The 21,186-nt window shown below is 40.9% G+C and overlaps 2 protein-coding genes across 5 annotated transcripts; both read right to left on the bottom strand.

Annotated features, from left to right (window-relative positions):
• Positions 1-313: 313 nt before the first annotated feature.
• wipf1b (WAS/WASL interacting protein family, member 1b) lies at positions 314-16,349 on the bottom strand. 4 transcript variants are annotated; one of them, XM_026354771.1, is made up of 9 exons: positions 16,248-16,349; positions 5,425-5,524; positions 5,030-5,159; positions 4,787-4,942; positions 3,889-4,690; positions 3,160-3,254; positions 2,827-3,048; positions 2,120-2,233; positions 314-1,853 (listed from the first exon to the last, which is right to left on the bottom strand). In XM_026354771.1, the coding sequence occupies exons 2-9, from the start codon at positions 5,479-5,481 to the stop codon at positions 1,801-1,803; spliced, it is 1,629 nt and encodes a 542-aa protein (XP_026210556.1). In that variant the 5' UTR covers positions 5,482-5,524; positions 16,248-16,349; the 3' UTR covers positions 314-1,800. The 4 variants fall into 4 exon arrangements, with proteins under 4 accessions (XP_026210556.1, XP_026210554.1, XP_026210555.1 ...); XM_026354769.1 differs by lacking the exon at positions 16,248-16,349 and adding an exon at positions 11,127-11,383; XM_026354770.1 differs by lacking the exon at positions 16,248-16,349 and adding an exon at positions 9,288-9,828.
• A 2,365-nt stretch (positions 16,350-18,714) lies between these two features.
• ciao2b (cytosolic iron-sulfur assembly component 2B) lies at positions 18,715-20,734 on the bottom strand. Its single transcript, XM_026353856.1, has 5 exons — positions 20,493-20,734; positions 19,497-19,576; positions 19,142-19,267; positions 19,018-19,063; positions 18,715-18,908 (listed from the first exon to the last, which is right to left on the bottom strand). The coding sequence occupies exons 1-5, from the start codon at positions 20,617-20,619 to the stop codon at positions 18,808-18,810; spliced, it is 480 nt and encodes a 159-aa protein (XP_026209641.1). The 5' UTR covers positions 20,620-20,734; the 3' UTR covers positions 18,715-18,807.
• Positions 20,735-21,186: the final 452 nt, after the last annotated feature.

Here is a 21,186-nt window from a genome sequence, read left to right as displayed (position 1 = left end):
CTAAGGATGCACACTAATGTCTGACTTAAATTATTTTGTGTAAAAATCCAGTAGTTATAATTAATAAAAGACAAATTACATCATATCGTAACAGACAAAACTCCAGACAATTCTTTTGACACACTTATGTGTCAATTTATTGCCTAACTTTATTGCACAAACATGTAACTGATGCATGTTATCTCAAAATAACCCTCTTTATCTGGTTTGCTGACAATTCACTGTCCTTGTCGGAGATCAAATGGTTGTACTTGCAATGAAATATCAAATTATATATAACCTATACTCCAATAAAAGCACATTTTACCCCAAGTAGAGGACATAAAGCATCTTGAAGCGTTTTATTTATTGATGTAAATATGTTTTTTCTGTATGATTGTCTTTAAGAAAATGTTTCGGTAACCAACAGATGATAACAATACATCAGATATACAAGCATTCAAAGCTGTGCTGGGTGAAGCAAAAACATAATACTGCACAGTTCTGAAACATAACTTAAAAAACTGTCCGTCAATACCATGATTAAATCATACAGATACATACATAGGTGTATCATAGTAAATCAAGGCAGCTTTTAACTAAACAGCAAAATGCTGCCACAAACCAACACAATGTCCTTTAAAACACCTCACTCATGAACATGCATGCTCATGTTTACATTTAACAATCAAATGAAGTACCATTTAGTGGTTCCTGCAGAAACACACAGATGTAAATACATAAACTATAAAGGCACATGTGGTTTTGGCAAATTAAGCACCCACATTTGTACTGATTTTTTATGCAGCGACGTTAGGAGGTTGTGCCCATTTTTAGTTTGGTTCCATGTCTGAGTATATATTTATGATGTACTCATGACATTTTGCTATGCCAATAATTCTAGGACATATAGTAATCAAGTTGCTGTATTGCTCCTGTTTTTTCATTTACATCAGCAGAGGTGATTCAATCCAGCTGAACAAACATACATACATAAATTAAGGCACAAGAGGCAAATTCCCTTAACTGTTTTAAGCAGCCTGAAAGTACAGTCCTGAATCGAAAAAGGCATGAGGGAAACACTGGGACAAAAACAGAGAAACAGGTTTTCAGCACACTGTTGCATTATAAGCCCTGCATTGCTGCTTGGCAACTTAAAGACTCCAAAGTTGACAATATTATCACTATAAGATGCGGATTTGATTAGTTTAACATGAAGCTGTCTCTGCTGTGTAAACACAGTGACTAAGTCACCTGCCAAAGGCTACTTTCTTTGTCAAGTACAAGTTTGTATTTCTAAAAGTGCAGCTAGTTGATAAAATATCACATCTAGCAAGCCGAGAAAGGAATGGATAAACCAATGTGAGTCAACAAAAGGAAAGGAAATAGTTCATGAAATGAATTCAATTAGAAAAATACTTCTTGCTACTTGTTGTGCTTTATGATTCACAACAACCAGACCAACAAATCCCACCTTAAAAGCTTCTTTCAGCAACAGTATGGTTGTAAACCTGGAAAAAAAAACATTCTAGTTCCTATAGAGAATAAGTTTATTCTTCTTTTCATTTGAACAAAATGTACCAGAGTAGAAACAGACTTTGATCTTTGGATGTTGCCATGCTGCTGTTGTGCAGAGGCACCAGGTGAAAACTCCACATTGTGAATCGGTCCATTTACTTGGTCAGTCGTACTCAGGTCCATTTTACACATTTCAGTCTGAACACGAACAAAACATTGAATTTCAAAGCAGAACGAGCCCAACAGAGGAGGAGGAAGAGGCAGGAAGGGAAACGGGGGGAGTTTGACGATGCTACCTCTTCTTCACCTGGGTATAGGAGGAAGAGGAGGAGCTCCTCTCTCCTTTTTACCAGAGCCTGGAAAGAAGCAAATACACAGTGGAATTAGCGCTTTCATTCTTTTTCCAGAGCTTTTTTATTTTTATTTCACAAGATGGCTACGTATCATAGTCCAGCTGGACTGTAGCTCTAGTAACAGCACCTCAGAGGTGATATTAGATTAATTTAATGATAAATTAAACCAACCAAAAACATCATTATCATTCTGGAACTGCTACTTTTACGCAACACAGAAACACAACGTTTTTCTGTTTACAAGCTGTATGTGCATGTCTGAGTCTGACCTTTGCCGTCAGTCTTGGCAATCTTGCTGGGGTAGGTCTTCTGGGAGGGCACGTAGGGCTCAGGTGGAGGAAGGTCTGTCAAAGGATGGAAAGTGAACCGGCACTCCCACTCATCTGTTAATGGAGAGAAATTGAGGTTGATAGTTAATGTTATGGAGACAGGACTCTGGTAATATAAGCACAAGTACGCTGTAAGTCCTCATATTCTGTAGCTACAGACAATAAGCCAGTCACAGATGAGAGACATGCATAGTTTAAGAGAACACGAGGAGAACACTTAGGCAACTACTCGTCTCCACCACTCTCCAAACCAAACTCGCTTCCTTGCTTAAGGGATAAAAACAACACAAACCAAGGTCAGTGGGTTTCTCTGTCATAGTTGAACACAGAGGAACTCATGTGGTAAAAACAACAGTGAGGACAATGGGTTCCTTTTGCAAGGACAGTACAGGCAGTCAATCTTCTATAAGAAGCCTCTTACTACCACCGACACGTAGATTTAAATATCAGATCCCTTTGCTGCTGAATTATATGCACTTTCACATAATTTTGTGCCTTGTTGATGTTTTCATCTTAGTCTCTAATAGTAAAATACTATTTACTGTATTTCCACTTGTTTTCATCCAGCTTCTGCTCCTCATTCCACTCACATTTTCTTTAATAAAAATCTAAATAAACCAGTCCAACACCTTCAGGGATCTACTCACCCTGTATCTGATTGTGGTGAGAGTTTTGGAAGCCATTGCCCATTGGTGGTGGTGGAGGAAATCCTCCTGCCCCTGGCCTGTCCGGAGGGAGTGGAGGTCTACCACCTGGTCCGCTACGAGGGGGCTCTGGACCTGGCCGACCAATGGGAGAGGGAGGTGGCGCTGACCTCACACTGCCCCCGCCAATGTTACGACCTGAGGGAGGAGGTGGAGGAAGAGGACCTTTGAAGGTAAAAATAAAAAGCGACAAGTTAACTAGTGTTATTGCACACACAATGCATCTTAAACACAGTAATTCATGTTTAAATTAATTGATTATTCAATGCTGATCACCTGAGCGCGGTGAAGACTGGTTCCTTCCTGGTGGTCTCTCGTTTGGTGGAGGAGGGAGGGGTCCAGTCCGGCCATGTGGCGGAGCTGGACTATGGCTGTCAAAGAGAAAAATCAAAAAATATAATCAATGTATAATTTTTACTTTCATGTACTGCCAGGAGGTTAATCCATAATAAGACATCATCATTTGTTATGTTATTTGTGTTTTTATGAGGCATAATAACTTTTTATCTGCTATAAAATAATTGTAGTGGAGTAAAATCACATATTCCAGTAGAGTCCATGTACCACAAAATGTCCTTGTGTAAATACACTGTATGAGGTGGGTGAAACATCTCTTCAACAGCTAAATTCATTACTTAAGCAAAGTAATAAAATACCTAAATACTGCAGTGACTGCGTGTAATGACATCAGGAATAACCAAAGAGCAAACACATGTATACATACGAAATAAAAATTACGTAACAGCTTAAGTTTTTTAAGGCGCTGCTCTTTTTACAGGGAAGCAACATGAAGACGTTTGCATGATATGAACTGCCACAAGATTTGAATCAATGCAAATGTTGACACAGTCACCAAAGCAGATTTAACTATCCAGAACATTATCTCATTGTCTGACACCTAATAGGAAATGCTGCGTACTGTACATACCACTGTACGTAACACACATCCATTCACATTTCACAAATACAGATATCAGACTCTTGGAGATAAAAACCTCCCAGTACCTGTTGAGTGAACTGTTCCTTTGGGGTAGACGAGGTGTGTTGTGGTCATCCCCTCCACCTGGGGTGGGTGGAAGAGGAGGTCTCCCCGGTGGGAGAGGGGGAGCACCCACACCAGGTGAAGAACGAGAAGATATAGGGGCAGAGGAAGAAGGTTTAGAGTTGACAGAGGGGGGAGGAGGGGGCATGTCACGGGGCATAGATGGTCGATGACCTCCCATTAGAGCTGGCGGTGGAGGTCGGTCATCTGGAAGCGGGGGTCTACCTCCAGGAGCTGGTGGTGGTGGGGTCCGGTCATCAAGAAATGAAGGTCTACCTCCAAGAGCTGGTGGTGGTAGCGGTCGGTCATCTGGAAGCGGGGGTCTCCCTCCAGGAGCTGGTGGCAAGGGAGGTCGGCTGCTGTTTGGAGGTGGAGGAGCAGGTGTGGAAAAGCTTGGTCTTGGCCCAGGAGAGGAGCCTCCTGGTGGGGGAGGGAGAGGTCCATGCCTCCCTGGTGGAAAACTGGGAGGTGGTGGTCCGGATGTTGGACTGGGTCTGGGTCCTGAAGGAAGTGACGGTGGAGGTGGGCCCCCACGTGACGGTAAGCTCTGGGTTGGTCGAGGTGTGTTGGGTATAGGGGGAGGGGGGCCTCCTGGAGTGTCTTGTCTTGATGAAAAACTTGGGCGGCCCTTGGGAAGATCAGGGCCATTGTTACGGCCACCGGCCGGGACTCCAGGAAGTCTGGGTGGGCCAGCAGAGCTGAAGGGGCTGGGGCCACTAGAGCGGCCTCCAGGGGGGAGAATAGGTCCTCGGCTCGGCCCCGAGTCTGGAGAAGTGAAAAGTCAAAATGAACCCTGTTAAACGATGTTAACAGCTGTAATGTTTTTTTGTGTCGGTTCATTATTAATATTTATTTTTTTACCAGTGGTGTCTCTGCTTCCTGCAGACCTCAGTTTTGGCATTCCTCCGGCAAACAGGCCTCCTAAACCAGCAGAAGCCCCACCACCAAAGCCTCCTCCTCCTCCCCCTCCTCCTCCTCCTCCACCTCCTCCCCCACCACCTCCTCCTCCTTTAGGCTCTGAGGAAAATAAAAACAATAAATTAACTGTTCACTAACATGGTACATATAAATTTAATGAATGCTTCTGAAGAGCTCTAGACTTACTGTCTAATACGGGTCCACTGCGGTCATTAGTAACCGTTTTCTTTAATCTGGTGCCTTTATTGATGTCGGTCAGCAGAGCGTTCCTTCCCTGCTGCTGTGAGCGGCTTAGATTTGGCTTCTCTGTGTTCGCCTGATAGACAAAAACACACACGAGGGTATAAAGTCACTAAGACAGAGTAAAGCTGCAGAAATCACAGAAAAAAAAGAGCAAATGAATTTATGTGTTTTTCTGTGTTACATCAATTTAAATGTGTGAATAAAAGAAATTAGAATCACTCGGAACAAACAGGAGAAGAGATGAGGTGATAGAATATGTCCACAAGATGTCTCTGCTGAGTTCAGTGGACTGAGCAGCAGATCTGACTGGGTGGACAGACAGATACCGAAGGACTTACGAGAGCAAGGGTGGGGGGTGGGGGAGGCGCAGGGGGTGGTGGCGGCGGGACTGGCATCTTCCTCTCTCCAATTCACTCTATCTCTACTGGACGCCGCACCCTGGAGGTCAGATCACACACAGAAAACAAAAGAAGTCAACTTGTTTTGCAAGATATTTAGTAGAATAGAGGAAGTAGTCGAAGCCCCCAACTGTGGACTGGGGTCCTCGATGCAAAAACGGGGGGGGGGGGGGGTTCCAAGAAGACAGTTAAATTTAAGCAATACTTATTTGTGAATGTGTAGCGACAACACTTTGATTTCTCACCACTGGGTTTTTCCACTAGCAAAACCTTTAAACTCCAGAGATAAGCAGCAGTTCACATACTGTACAGATCTTTTAGTTTAGAGTAGTACTCAGTAATGCAACCAGTAATCAGCAAAGCTGCAGGCTGAAGACAGTGTAGAAGCAGCTGCTCTTCTGCATTGAACAAGGCGGCAAGTGTTGAATTAGCGCTCAAAACATCTCTCAGAAAGTATTTAGAGGACTGTCACAGATGTTATGTGCTTCTCTTTCCCTCTGCTGAACTACAGCTACAGTTACATTTTTGTTTGCAGAAGCTGATAGTCGTGATAAAGTTGATATAACCTGAGCAAAAAAGATAAAACGGTTCAATAATATCAACAGGAAAAAGTGGTCAATTCAGAAAAAGAGCAGGTGATTTCAGTCGGGTGGGGGTGATGATCTTACAGGCAGTAACGCACAATGATCATTTAATCTAGTGGGAGCTTGAGCTTTACGTTCTGCTTAGTACTCATACTCTGGGAACACCTCTGGGAATATTCTTAAAACTGCTCTAGAAAATATGTTGATGTAAAAATACACTGAACTTACAGTGAAGAACCACAAAACCAAGTATAAAGTAGCAGCCTGTTGTGCTGCAGATACTATTTCTAACAAACATTACCACCGTCTGTATTTTTGGTGCCATCAAAAATCTAGTGACAATAAAGAAAACAGTCAAAAGCTGGGAACACGTTTCAGAGAACCTTAAAGACTGAGCTGAAAACAGCTGCAGACACATCACTGACTCTTGTGTGGCCTGAGGTGGAACATGCATCAAAGTTTCATCTTACAGAGAGCGGCAGTGTGAATCTGTGTGGAGACACAGTTTAAAGCTTTTTTATTATATAAGTTTACATTTTAAGAATGACATGACAGTTTGGTGAATTATAGTGTACGAGTTTTACAACAGCGCTGTTTGATGCAAAACAAATAAATAACTGGCTTTTTATGGTAACACAGCAAGAACATCTATAATATAACGTGCTTTCACAGACACTAAGTGGTAAGAGAAGAGTCACTTCCCCATCTAAACCATATGGCCTGTTGTTCCTTTTATAAACAGACTAAGGTCTAAAGCTTTGCAGATATTTGCATCTTGTCATGTTTCCCCATTGTCATTTGTAAAAGTGATTAATTCTAACCTGTAAACCAGGATATTTTATTTACAATAACCAACAGCACTAAGATCATAAAGGTTAGCTCAGGTAAAATGCCACAAAACAAAAAAGCTGTTACACACAAGGCACAATATGTTTTCTACAACTGCACGCTACAGACTTTCACACACATTCATGCTTTCAAATTCAATTTCACACCAAAATCAGCCTTTTTTACTCCCATAAATACTCACACAGCTCTTCACATTGTAAGTCATACACCATACTCTAGGGGCCTCTTACTTCCTGTATGCTGCTGACAAACAGGAAGTCACCACACGGCTCCAGTACCGCAGTCATCCGGTTGCCAGGATGATGATACCTCTACATCTGAGCTACGCATCATTTTGACTTTCTCCTCCCTCCTTCTCTCTTCCTTTCTTTCAGCCTTCCACCCTGCATTTGTTTATCACCTGTCATCTATTTGCACCACCCTGACGTTCATCCTGACGTCTCTTACCAACCTTCATTTATCTTCACTAGCGTTGTTTGTAACTTTTCATATTTTACACTCAAAACTGCCGTTGACATTTTGTCTCCATCAAAATAACTGACGTGTGGTGGTGGCTTCCTAAAAAACAGTAATATTAGCAAAGAGTTGGAAAAATGTTTTTGTGAACATGCCAACAGCAACTTTTAAAGAATTTTTCTTTCTCAAGTTAGTTACAATACTACAGATACATCAGAACACGTCGACCCAAACCATGCAAAATTCCCCTGCAGTAAAACAGAGGCACCGGATCCCGTCACTGTTAGAGGTCAAGCATTCAGGCCTGTACCGCTCTCTGGGTGTACGTCACACATGCAGTCACCCACTTGTCGAGAATATGGTGAAGGATAACGCATTTGACCACATGTCTGTCAGTGTCTATGGTTTTAGCACTACTGAAGTCTCAAATGTGGATTGAGACTAATAGTTGAGGGACTGTTCGCAGCCACCTTTCAACCACATTTTCCGACTTTATTTTACTGTCTTTCCCATAGAGCTAATCGCAGATGTCACTCAAGTCGCTGTTCCTATTGAAACATCAACCAGTTGAGCCGTCTTCGTGACTGAAGTTCCTGCTCTGTGTAATAAACCTTCAAAGTCACTTCGATCATTCGTCTTGATCCAATAATGAAGGATGTTATTTGCTCAGTTGTACCGTGCAGAGTACCTGTGTTGCAGCATCTGCATTTGTTATGTTTCTCCACTCATTTATACAGGCGTTATAAGGCGTTTCCTTAAATTTGTCACCCAACTGAATTTAAACTATTGCAGCCGACGAACCCTGATGGTAATCCGAGTAGAGTTAACAAGATGATATCAGCTGATTTAACTTAAAATTGTTGATGATGATGGTGATTAATACTTTGTTATGACTGCAACTGCATTACAGTGACTGCAAAGCTTAATATGCTTTACTGAAATAAATATCAACTTACTGAACCAACTCTAACACAGAATATCCAGCATGATAAATCATAGGTGACCTGAAGCCTTATTGAAGATAATCTGTCTACATTTATTTTTTATACCCATCAGCAATTTCCCCAATATCATGCCCCAGTATCAACAGCCTGAACCTAATATTTCATGGAAACAGTGAATGTGTGCGATGTCTCAAGTGCCAACACTAATACTTAAAAGGTGCCTAATAAAATTATCAAGGGGAAGCTGGAGTTAACGGAAACTTAAGTCTGTGATTCACACATTACACATTTTGTTAAATCGAGCAGAGCTGGAGATTTGAAATCTATCCTTATTCTGACTTCACCAAGAAACAACAAATAAACTAAAGGAACTGTGATTTAAAATCCCTGATATGATTCCATACTGTACCTTAATTAAACACAGGCTCATTATGCTACTGTTGATTATTTTAATGCATAATGTTTCTCTTATACATCATAGACGATCTTCAGGGAGTTCCAAAGAAAAAGAACAAGACCTCCTGCAACATGTGGTACGGTCACCACAGACCCCAAACTCAATATCATGCAGTCAGGTAGCGTTAAACAAGAGAACAGTCAGAGAACAGTTGTAGCTTGCAAACATCACATAAACACACTGAGTCACACTTTAAAATGTTTAGTGTTTTAAAAATGTGATAAGAATTGTTCTGTGACGTACTGTTGCAAGCAGTGCTTATAGTCAGTAGCTTTAATACTGTGAAATGATTTAATGACGTCCTGTTAAAAACCAAGATGCTCAACACAGGTCAACTAGTGTGAACGAGACCAAGCATTTTAACTATATATAGCAAAGCACAACGCAAGCACCAAACAAGCAAACATGTAGATCATTTAATCAAATAATGGATTCGAACACCGGCTGTTTCAGAACTAATTTGGACAAACTTGAAAAGGAAAAAACACGATCACAGGTTCACAGACGACTTACCAGCAAAAGGTGCCTGCTGAAGCAGTGCTGGCGGATTTAAAGTCGAATGCACACGTGCATGTTTCCTCTAGCCTGGCAACTACAGATCAATCTGCAAGTCTGTGAAAATGGCTGAGTCGATTTCACAGCTTTAATCAGGATGTAACGACTAATTCTCATTTCCTGGAAGGCTGACGAAAATTCATGACCAAAGTGCAGATGTGACACCAGCAGATGAAATTAGCCAGGAAGACAGCACTGAGGAAGAGATGGAAATTTGCACGGTGTATTTCAAAATACACCGAAACTTAATAAATAGACAGAAGAAACTGAATCCATTTATGAGCTGTCAGTCAGTTAATGAAAGATTTGCAAGTGACACTGAAGCAGCCCTGAGCCAGTGCACGATGACATCAACTTCCGCCATAGGAAATCGGCCTGTGTGTTGAAATTTAAAATGCACAACACAACTTCTCTCTCTATTTGTACTCACACACACACAGGCTAATATTAGCCAAAAATTCACAATGGCTCCTTTGACAGACAGAGAAAGAAGTGTCGAGGGAGAGAGGGAGAGAGAGAGAGAGAGAGATATGGAGGGTTCCAGGGTGTGGATGCTTTGAAGAGACAGGTCAAGACACACACACTGAATATAACTCACATATGTTTCAGTTTATAAATGGTCATAAAAAGACTGCTTCATCCTTCTGGCCTCAATTTGTGTGGTTTGCACTGACTGGAGACCAGAAAAGCCGGCCTTTAGTAAAGTCTGGTTAAATACCATTTTATAATTATGATTTATGATTAGAGTAACACTATATAAGACAGACTGAGTGGGACAAACAAAATGTGACGCTTGATTGAAATGATCTTCAGTACGTTAGTAGCTAGTAGTGTCTTTTTAAGTTTTACTAACACACTGTGGTTCAAAGTGTGGTTTTAACAAGGGTGAAGGTGGGTGGGAGTGGGTATGTCATTATGAGGAAACCTCCCATTACCTCTCACTCAACTCCACCCAAATAGTCAATGTTAAGGCTGCTGTGGAGCCACCTTCATCAGTTTGTGCATCATCTTTTTTTGTTCAGGCACATTAAGACAATCAGATGCACCTGATCAGGATTCAAATATAAGAGCTCATTCAGGGAAACGTAGGGAGTTCCTGATAATTATAAAAACCTGAGCTGATTTTCAACTTGAGCTCAGGGAAAGGGTCATTTCAGACTTTTTGAGAGCAGCCCAAGGTCGTGATAAATGTGTGAGTTGTGCAGAAACAATGCTGAGTTGTTAAGCTAACATCCTGTGGTGTGTTCACTTGCACTTGCTGACACACGTGAAGAGCAGCTGTATATGGCATCAGATGTGGTTCTATTGCTCTTGTTTTAGACTTCGACTCACGGTAATTTTACCTCTTGAACACTCTTCAAATAAACAATGAAATGCATATACCCTGTGAGCAATGAATGACTGTGCTTGGGAGGCCCTTCTGTATTTGCCTTATTAATTGAGTGATTTCAGCTTCTCTACATGTATGTGCTGTGTAATTTTAACAAACTGGAAGAAGTTCCTGAATACCTGCACCTGTACAAATGCTTTTAAAAGTTATCAAATCTCCAGTGTGGCAGATCAAATCAATGAGCGACATACTAACCACCTTTACCATTTATGTTGGTTTTCCTCAATGGTATAACCCACTTCCTACAAATAGCACAACTATGGCATTTCCTTCACTCTGTCTTTCACTCTTTTACACGACATATGTCAACAGACTTAACGGAGGGACTGTTCTCACGTCTATTTAGATGCCACCAAAAAGCAATTTTTCACTTCTACAACTTAAGAGCAGAAAAATATCTTACTTACTCAATCTGAGTCCATAAAAGAATCAGCAGTATGTTGAGAAGACAGTAGAAAAAGCACCTTAGTTCATTCCTCATAAAAATACAAAATTTGAACAACAGCCACATACAGCTGAAAACAAGAAGAAGCGGAAGATTAGCAGCATCTAAAACTGTTTAAAATCATTTTTGCACACAGCAGAACTTCTTGATTCCTCTTCCTCAAACTCACATCTCACTTTACACATTCAGAGAAGTCCCACTTCAACACACACACACACACAAACATTATATACAGAACGCACCACTTCCTCTTTTTCAGTTCTTCACATGGGGGAGGGGGGAGGCTGTACCGAGCTTCCCACTCAGACTTGGCATTTAAAATAAAGTCTGCAACAAGGCTTTAGAAACTGGAGAAACATACTGTTACATGCACACTTTTTCTGCGGTCTGTGGAGAATCATCATCCAGGTAGTCAGCAAAATGTAAAAGCAGAATGCATTCATCCTTTAAGGCTGCAAAAGCACCAAAAACTTAATTAGTGAATTAGTAGATGTAAGATGTCATTTTAAAAACTCAATAGTGGGCCAGTACAGACACATATGGCACACATGAACAGTCATTGCATGTTTTTTCTTATGTCAAACACTGGACACTGGTTCCACAGACGTGAGCTTCATTTTAATTTTATCTAAATCACTTTTTTTTTGGAAAATGTGATTTTTAACCATGGTACCACATCAGACTAATTAACAGTAGTTCCTGCATCAGAGGACCACAGTGTGAAAAACACCATTTACTCAACAGTCAGTGATGATGTCTGATCATGACGTCATGTTTGATGCACAATGACATCATTGGTGACTGATGACACACTGCACATCCTCTGCTTCTGCAATTGGAAGACAAGAAAAACAAAATCCCATAGTGTGAAAGGAACAAAGCATGAGAATAGAGGTTCACACCAGTGTGATTGTAGTTTTAACTGTGCATGCAAATATATTCACACTGACAGACACAATGCAGAAGTTGAAAGTCGACTAGGAAGAAGTAGCACTAATTTCTGAAATAGAAGTGAGGGGACAAGACTGAGACAAATACTGAAATAATGCAACAGCAGGCAAAAATACATGAAGCAAATTGGTGTACCCTGCTTCTCCATGCATTTCTTATATTGTCCTTTCAGCCAATCCTGATGTGGAGCACAGGGATTTGTTTTGGGCTCAAGTTTTCAGTCTTGATCTGAAAATGAAGTGCAGCTTTATTTAACTGAGAGTGAATTAATCCCAGTGCTCTGCGTTGCTGGACAAAAGCGTTAGCATAGCTCCACAGCAGCCACTTCCTGCGCTCTCAGTGTCACACTTCCTGCCTCATAACACAGTCAGCAGCGGCGTCCCAACCCCACCACTGGCTGTATTTCAATACTCTGCCCCTTGTCTTCTCTTCCACCCGACTACAGCACCAGACAGGCACTGGCTTTCTGTGCTCAGCTGTTTTTCTTTACCAGGCTTCACTCTGCACAGAGGGGAAAAAACGTGTCTCGCATGGTGGTTCATTTAACCATAAAATAGACCAGTGTGCCCCACAGACGCCACTGCAATTGGCTAATGTTGAACCAACACATAACCGAAAACCAACGTGCAGCAGGAGCACGGTGAGTTCAGCGTTCATGTAAAGCTAAAGGAGCGTTTTCCTGGCTGCAGATACTGAAACTGACCGATACCAGCAACTAAGAGTGAAACCATTCTAAAAACCAAACACACCAACACATCCCCATATAAAGTTAAAAATGTTTATTTCTCTGAAATCTGGACTCTTTCCGTAATCACTCATCATATCTTGTTGCTGTAAAATGACCAATGACTAATGTTGGACTAATGGCTAAGTAACAAACTGAGATTTAGACACTGCTTATTCTCTTTTAAAAGTTATGTAGTGTGCTAAAGGCTGTATAATAAAGAAGATCAAGATCATCTATTCTTATTTATACACTTATATAATATTACATCTACTGTTTACACTGAACATCTCTGGCACAAACATTTCACAGATGGAGAATAAACTAGTAAATTCAATGCTGGATCCAGGTTTATGCCCCTAATAATTTTCATTTTTAACACCAATGCCCCTGCAAATAAATGTAAGCATAGAGCCCTGCTTTCATTTAACACTGACTCATCACAACCTACGTGGATTTTATTATATTAATTTCCCAGTTTATCAAAACCACAGCGTCGTGCGGCTACAGTTGTGTCTCAATGTTTTCATCATCATTCGTCATCAGGTTCCTCAACACTGAAGCTGTAATGTGGATATCCACATCGAAATGCAGCCATTAGATTAATTCAAAGAAAGACGAATAAAGAGAATATAGAACTGACACACAAACATCCTTTATGTCACAGTCACATGAACATTAGTGCCGCTCGCCTGCAGGCTCCTCAGTCACTTTAGATGCTTTGTGATCACACATCACATCACACCACATATGACTCATAGTGTAGGCCAAGTAGAGATGACACAAAATGTCATTCAAATTCTTCAACTGTGTGAGGAATAAACAGCTAAAGTTTAATTCAGATGCTAACGCTACATGGTACTTTTAAGCAGAGAAATTAGCTTAAATGCTTTGATTTACTGCGTTTTCAGGTTTTTTATTTAATAATAGATTTTGATTTATCATTATTTTGTCTGCTATAGGTTTGTAATTTCCAGCATGCATTCGGTCACAGTGCTAACAAAGCCACAGACACTTGCATCTTTTTCATTTTTATAACTGTGGGATTTCCCAACTTTGTATAAATGTGTGTTATGACTGTGGCTTTAATGTGTTGCATTAAGAACACATGAGACACATGGTCATGAGTTTGAGTGTTGTATGGACGGAGCGATGCCGGGGTCACATGCTTCACACAGGAAACAGCACGAGCACATTGACAGCACCCAGTATTGCATTATGTTTCTACTACTGCCCCCCCAAACACACACACACACACACTAAACAAATGCACATGCTGTGCTCAGACTAATAAATAGGAGTTATAACAATCAACAATGTGGCGACGTCACACTGTATCTGGTCATCTCTGAACTGCACTGTGGTAAATGATAAGAGGCTCTTTAGAAGCTCTCAGTTTATTTCAGGAGATGCTCACAGTGTATAAAGGGAAGACAGCAGAGATTTAGGCAGCCCCACACTTCCTAACCAGTTCTGGGTTCAACCCACTGTGCTCCTTAGGAATGCCAAGAACTCGGCGCTACAGAGCTTCTATGACAAAGCACATGAATGAGAACAGAACCAGAGGCAACGCGAGACCATAAACAAGGCTCGTCTCTGCTGAGCTGTGACCAAAACCTCAATACGTTTACAGTTCCAAAGAAATCTTAACACAAACGGATCCAAGAATTACTGAACAGGCCGTGCACAGGGCTGCTGCTCCTGGTCGACAGCCAGCACGGGAACAGGTTCAGCCCAAAGTAAGAAGACCAACTAACAAGGCCTCAGACATTACTGCATCTAACACAACAAGCTTGATAAAGACTTTCACAGTGTGTTAACACAGTGCCAACTCACAGGCTGCAGAGGAGCGTGAACACAGTCGTTAGTTTGGATCCTGAAAATCCTGATTCGAAGAACTGAGATCATCACATCTGGGTATGAGTATAACACACCTTTCCATCAACACACACACACACTAAAACATCTCATTCATTTGCTCCAACATCGTCTTAAAATGGGTTTCAAAGCCCTCACTCTGACATACGCTCACTGGCTGACTTTATTAGGTACACCTGTACAATACATACATACTGGACGGACTTTTTAATTGAACTGTCTACAGCTCAGGTAACATCATCTCCTCATGTTGAAGTCGATCAAAACACTAAACCTCAAACTGCTACCAGATGATCAGGTCAGAACAGCAAATAGCACGTAAGCCACTATAAAGTGCTTCAAGCTGCTCTCAGGTTAAAGGCACTATGTGCTGTAAGTGCAGTCCATTTCCTATTTATCAATAAATGACTTCAACACAGTTCGACTTTTAAGGAGCCAGCACCCAGCAGCAATAACATCATCTTGTCTGGCAGCTGTTTGCACAAAGCTCAGTTTGCTTTTGACAAAAAAACATGTTCACTTGTGGGGCATAAAACCAGAAACATAGAAGAAGCCAAAGGTTATGTGCATTCATTAAACCTTAAGTGTTAACTGCCGTGGATGTAAAGCATTCACTTTACTTTCGTAAAGAACGTCAGACACCAGTGCAGGACTTACGCGATATGTTTAATCTGATGACACCCAGTTCTACTGGATTTCTGTGCCTGCCGTTTCTACCATGTAGTCCAGCGTGAGACAACTTTGTGCAGGATAACATGAGTTAAAGGAGAAATACCAAGTGAGCAATGCACACTTCCACAGCTTCAACACTAACACAGCTGATCTGTCTCTCCATTCAAGGCAAACACTCCTCTATAAACTAAATGTTTACAGAAAGCAGCTCTGCCTCCGAGGAAGTGACTGCGTACAGTCAAATGGTATTCTGTCACACACACACACACACACACACACACACACACACACACACACACACTCTATTTCTTTCAGCTTTCTGACTCATGCCAGGTGAAGCTGTGATGATATTTTCATCTTGCATGCCTCCTCCTCCTCCTCCTCCTGTGGCCCTCACTTCCTACAAATGTGTCTGAAAAACAAAACCCAGATATTGTGACAGCACTGGAGGTCCAGTCCTGCAGCTCTTCCTCTTCCTCTCCTCAGTCTGCAGCTCTCTCTGCATGAACACAACTCAAACCTCACGCCTTGTGTTTGATTTATGACTTTTTAAAGTATCATCCGTGCGTCAAAGACAGGACAACCCTTGGCCTGTTGTCAAAGTCTCCACCAGAACCCTGTTCCAGTCCTGAAGAGGTCTGAAAACAGCCCCACGCTTCTTTAGACGCTGCAGTCCACAGTTCGTCTCGACTCCATCACCGCTAGAATCAAACCCAGCTGCTTTCTGCACATCACAACTTCTTTCTGCTGTAAACCGAACTCGGGTCTCACGGTTTCCGCTTCACTTCACTTGTTTTCCACACACGCACACAGACACATTAGTTCAACCCAACTTTGGATCCGGGTTTCTTAACGTACCTTTGTGAGGATCAAATGCTGTGCACGGCTACTAATCCTCCATCGACTGGTCCTGAAGTCTGCAGAGGACTGACTGGCAGCCACACAGGCCAGCTAAAGAGCCACCCAGAGCCGTAGATAGTCTGGGTTGTGCTCATTCATCCCGACAGGGGGATTTCACCCTGACACTCATAATCACTTAATAATTATTCACTTAGAATAAAATACAGGGAACACTTAGAAAACAGCTTTAACATTAGATTTTTCACATCCTACAAAAGAAAACGAAAAACACTGACTTACAGACAAATAACCTCCGCAGCTGTTATTTCAAGATGGAACATTTAAACAGCACTAGACATAATATAATTATTTAAATGTATTAAAATCAGAATTACGTAGGGGAATTAATCTCTGATATTAGTATATTATTGTCACCATCTATGTGTTTTAATACAAATACTTCACATTTTAAATTGAACCAACTATCCTGCACCATATAAACATTGCTGACTTGTGTAACAAAGCCATCTGCTGAAGAACTAAAGATTTAATTATAAATAAACCCTCAGTCTCCAACACATACATGCGTTAAAAGGCGCGGCTTCCCTGATCCAACATGGCGGCCGAGTTGACGCATCGACGCTAACGGACAGAAGCGGGTTTATATCTGAGAACACGAGGAAACTGTTTGCAAACAGTATATTTACTTAGCTAGTTTGCCAGTTTTGGGTACTAATTAATAAAATATACTAACAAATCGCAATATGTATTAAATTAAGTTGGGTTTATTCACAATTAAACAAGCATTTAAAGGGGGTCTTTGCACAGCTAATGCTAAAGCTAACGTTGCATGAGTAAAGACACACGCCGTCGTCCTGGGCTGACTTGTTCCTCCTGTGAGGACCGTTCCGGTTGACTGCACCCCCTGTACACACGGCTCTGGCCTCGGCCGCTGCAGCTGTGCCGGCTGCGTCTCTTATCCGGGGCTTTAGCAGTGATGCAATGTTTCCAGATGTGGAACAACAGGAACCAAATCTGCATTAGTCCCAGCCTGAAGTCTGAAACGGTTACGCAGACACTTACTGATGTATTTGTTGTACCATTTTACATTTAATTCGCGTAGAGCCATTATAGCATTTAAACTGTGGTAACTTTAATGTGGCACCATCTTACTCAACCTGAGTGCTGCACACAGGTTCACATTGTAAACAGTGAGATTGCATAATCACCTCTTTGTTTTTGCATTCCTTCATGCATGTGTGGGTTAAGCAACAGACACGATTATTGTGAGATTACTTCTAATATTTGGACTTTTTTATAATGAAATCATTACATTTCATTCATTTGCAGGAAGCTCATGCTCCAAGTTCACAAGTGATTTTCTGTGAACTCACCATGTAAAAGTGACATTTTAGATAGAGCGACCTACTCTGTCCCTGTGTTTGTAGAAATATAACTCACAGCCCTTTAACACAACCTGCCAGGATACTCAGCTGTCGCAGTTTCCTAATTTTTATGCCGTCTTGGTGAACTTGTCTGGCTGAAGAGGTTGTTAAGGAGAGCATAGTTGTTCAGTGAGCTCAGTGAGGCAGGAGTGGGTGGACAAGCATGCTGGGCGACTGTGCTGTGGTTTGTCTGCCAGATTTCAGCCTCAGATCTGATGGACACAAACTTCACATTATCAGCCTCCACCGTGCAATTTCCATGCAGGGAGGAAAAGGCCACCTCAGATTTTCTTGTATCCATCCACTGATTTCTGCTTTTCATTGACTTGTTGCTGGGAGTGTTCTTTTGTCGTCGCGGTGTAATGGTAGCAAGGAATGACTGAACCTTTCAGACACAGGTGCCTTTATACTGCACTCTGGTGATCCCTAATTCACTAATTATGAGACTACTAGCTCTGAATGGCTGAACCTCTGTTGGATTAGGTCATTTTAAAGTGGAGACTGGTGGGACAGTTTGTTAAAGGTGTGAAAAAATCTGATCAAAATGAAATCTGTTTATATTTCCATGTAAAACATGGAAATATAAACATGGAAAACGTGTAAAACTCTGTACCAGCTGTTGTCAGCAAATTATGAACATTCTTACCTTCAGTCACACAGTGCTAAGTATGGGAATGCATTATATCATTAGATTTTAAGATTAAGACAGTCTGTATTAGAGATTTTCAGTTTATGTGCCTCCAGCTGAACAACAGTACAGATTTTCATATATATTTTTGTTCCATCCACGATACAATAGAAAAAAAATAAAAACACATTTGTCATTTTATTTTTATTACTAATATTTACACTTTTAATAAAACTTCAAAAACATTCTATATACAAGCAGCAATATTTTGGTAAATCCAAATATTTTCTAATTGTAATTTACTGAGCAACAGTTTACATTAATCTCTTTAGATAACACATGATCCTGTTGCTGTTTTGCTGCATTTATATTCACCAGCTGTAGCTTGTAACTATGGGTTGGTTATAGGTGGACAGAATGCTTGGCTGACACATTCTCAGTTGTCTAAAGAAACTCTGTAATAAACGGTGGCTGAAAGTAGTAGACAACGAAGCTGACTGGCTGCTCAGATGCTCCTGATGGACAGGCACTGGTTGACCACCTCCAGGAGCGAGGAGTTCTCGAGAGCTGCTGCCACCCTCTCTTTGTCTGCCAGTTGTTTGTTCACTACACATGTGGCAAAATACAGTAAATCGCGTAAGAGACATTTTGAGAAAAATTACCGATGTCTGACAGTGAGTTTATCATGTCTGCTGCCTTCGTGTGATCTCTTTACCTGCTTCCTCTGAGGCGTGAGTCCCTGGAGTGATGTGGACGTCAATCTGAGTGGAAAACATATTGTTTTAAAACATATTGTTAATGTTTATTTGCATCCTTAGTACCAACACACACACACGTACCTTGAACCTATCTGGCAGGGAACGCAGCAGCTTCACTTTGATCGAGAGGCCGATGAGTGTTGCCATGCTGCAGTGGGGGATGGTGGGTGTGAACTCAACACTCACTGTGCTCTCTGCATCATTAACCTGAGGACATAAAAACACAGAAAGGGACTTCATAAACAACTGCTGAATTCAAATGACCTCAGAATGTTGAAAGTTAAAATCTCGAGGATAAAACAATGTCAACATTTTCTCTTTTTCCTTCACTTCATTATAACATCAATGTTATTTTTCTTGCTTTCCATCCATTCACCACATTGTGAACCTAGAATGAAAAACCAAACGGACACACACACACATTAAAGCTGCATACCTTGACTCTGACTTGCTCCACGACATTGAGTTCCTCTAGAGACAGAGGATGTTCTGGGTCATTGATGGATCTGATCAGATGTAGCGTGGGTTAAAGAAATATAAGACCTGATGTGACTCATGTCCTAAAGTATAACACAGCCTGTACGTTATTATTATACAATATAGGGGCTTCGAGTGCTTTGGCAAAACCCAAGTTATGTAATTGTACAAAGTAAGAAACAAACCAACAAAAGGTAGAAACATAAACATAAACATTCTTATTATTAATAATAATATTATTTTGACTTATTCGGTTAATCTAGCCATAGGGGTTGCAAGCCAGTGACTTCTGTGCCGGTCCCAAGCCCGGATAAATAGAGAGGGTTGCGTCAGGAAGGGCATCCGGCGTAAAAATTGCCAAAATAACTATGCGAAGCATGAAAGATTTTGACTTATTCGGTTGTGGAGGTAACCTTTCTCCAACCTAAACATATAAACATAAACACTCATATTATTAATAATAATATTATTATTTTGACTTATTCGGTTGTGGAGGTTTCCTGTTTCCAACCTGTCTCCAAGCTTTAAACTGTGACCAAAAGTAATGTTGTCTATTATGAGGAGCTTTATTGTGGGTATTTCGGATCATTTTCTCATTTAAGTGATCATTAAGTTGATTAAATGTTGATTAAATGTTAGAAATCAGAAGACATTATTGGTGGAACTACCAAATCATTTTCTTTATTGATTTATTTACCTAATATTATTGTTCCTTTAATTAATCAATTAGCCTATAATATGATGTTAATAGTGAATGTGCATTATCTCAAGTGCACATATTTGTACAATTTAAGGTATTTAATTTTTATTTTATTAACTGCAGTTACTTTATACTTATGAATAACAACATAAATTAAGTAAATACAGTGTTGGAGACAGTGAGATTTAACAGGTCTATATGTTTCTTTCAGGTGTAGAAACAAAAACAAACTACTTGAAGTTAAAAACTGGATATCGAATATTTCTCTGTCGTCGATCGGGTCGTGGACGTCTTCGTCCGCCTCGGACGCCGTGAGCAGCCGCTCCAAAGACCGCTGGAAGATCACAGGATTAGCGTTCTCCAAACGGGTTCCTCCAGACATTTTTACACGATATTTACGTCAACGTTAAAGAGTAAATATCCTAATTTGAACCACTAATTCTGAAGTAAACACACCGTTCAAACAACAACCTGACGAACACTTCCGGAAATTACGGAAAGCGAAATAGTCAAAAAGGTCTAGCGAGAGGAAGTCTTAAAGGGACAGTCCGTCTAAAATGTTTCAACAATGCCAGTTGTGGGAGGAATATTCAATAAAAATGCTCACAACAAGGTCAATTATAGTGTGAGAAATCTTCAAACAGCAAATTGTCTTGAAGTTGAACAACAACTGCTCCCTAAAGTCTACATATTTATTCTACTACATGTAAAGTACATACATATAATGGAAACTGCAGTTCCTCTCATACCCCTGGTGCATACAAAAGAGCTCCAATTTGCTGGATAAATGTAATAGTGCAAAGAAAGTCCATGGGCTAATCAGACTAATGAAATAAATAATAATATGGTGGAAGGTCCATCTTCATCATACTGTGCAAACATAACAGACCCCCTCATTGTGCCTCTTTCTTTTGTCCAGCAGATGGCACAAACTGCTCATTTTATTTCT

This window comes from Anabas testudineus, chromosome 15, assembly GCF_900324465.2.
Source record: "Anabas testudineus chromosome 15, fAnaTes1.2, whole genome shotgun sequence".
In the NCBI taxonomy this organism is placed as follows: domain Eukaryota; kingdom Metazoa; phylum Chordata; class Actinopteri; order Anabantiformes; family Anabantidae; genus Anabas; species Anabas testudineus.
Note: the sequence above shows the minus strand (reverse complement) of the source record. Positions and strands in the feature narration are given on the sequence as shown.

What these genes read in the sequence shown, in the direction of transcription:
- ciao2b (XM_026353856.1), bottom strand. Translation starts at nt 20,619, where the DNA reads ATGTCTGGAGGAACCCGTTTGGAGAACGCTAATCCTGTGATCTTCCAG. An exon ending in CCCTGCCAGATAGGTTCAAG is followed by an intron (nt 19,064 to 19,141) that starts GTACGTGTGTGT and finishes TTTTCCACTCAG; the next exon opens with ATTGACGTCCACATCACTCC. An exon ending in TCACGCCTCAGAGGAAGCAG is followed by an intron (nt 18,909 to 19,017) that starts GTAAAGAGATCA and finishes CCACATGTGTAG; the next exon opens with TGAACAAACAACTGGCAGAC.
- wipf1b (XM_026354771.1), bottom strand. Translation starts at nt 5,481, where the DNA reads ATGCCAGTCCCGCCGCCACCACCCCCTGCGCCTCCCCCACCCCCCACC. An exon ending in CACCCCCCACCCTTGCTCTC is followed by an intron (nt 5,160 to 5,424) that starts GTAAGTCCTTCG and finishes TTTGTCTATCAG; the next exon opens with GCGAACACAGAGAAGCCAAA. An exon ending in TCACCACAATCAGATACAGG is followed by an intron (nt 2,234 to 2,826) that starts GTGAGTAGATCC and finishes CTCCATTAACAG; the next exon opens with ATGAGTGGGAGTGCCGGTTC.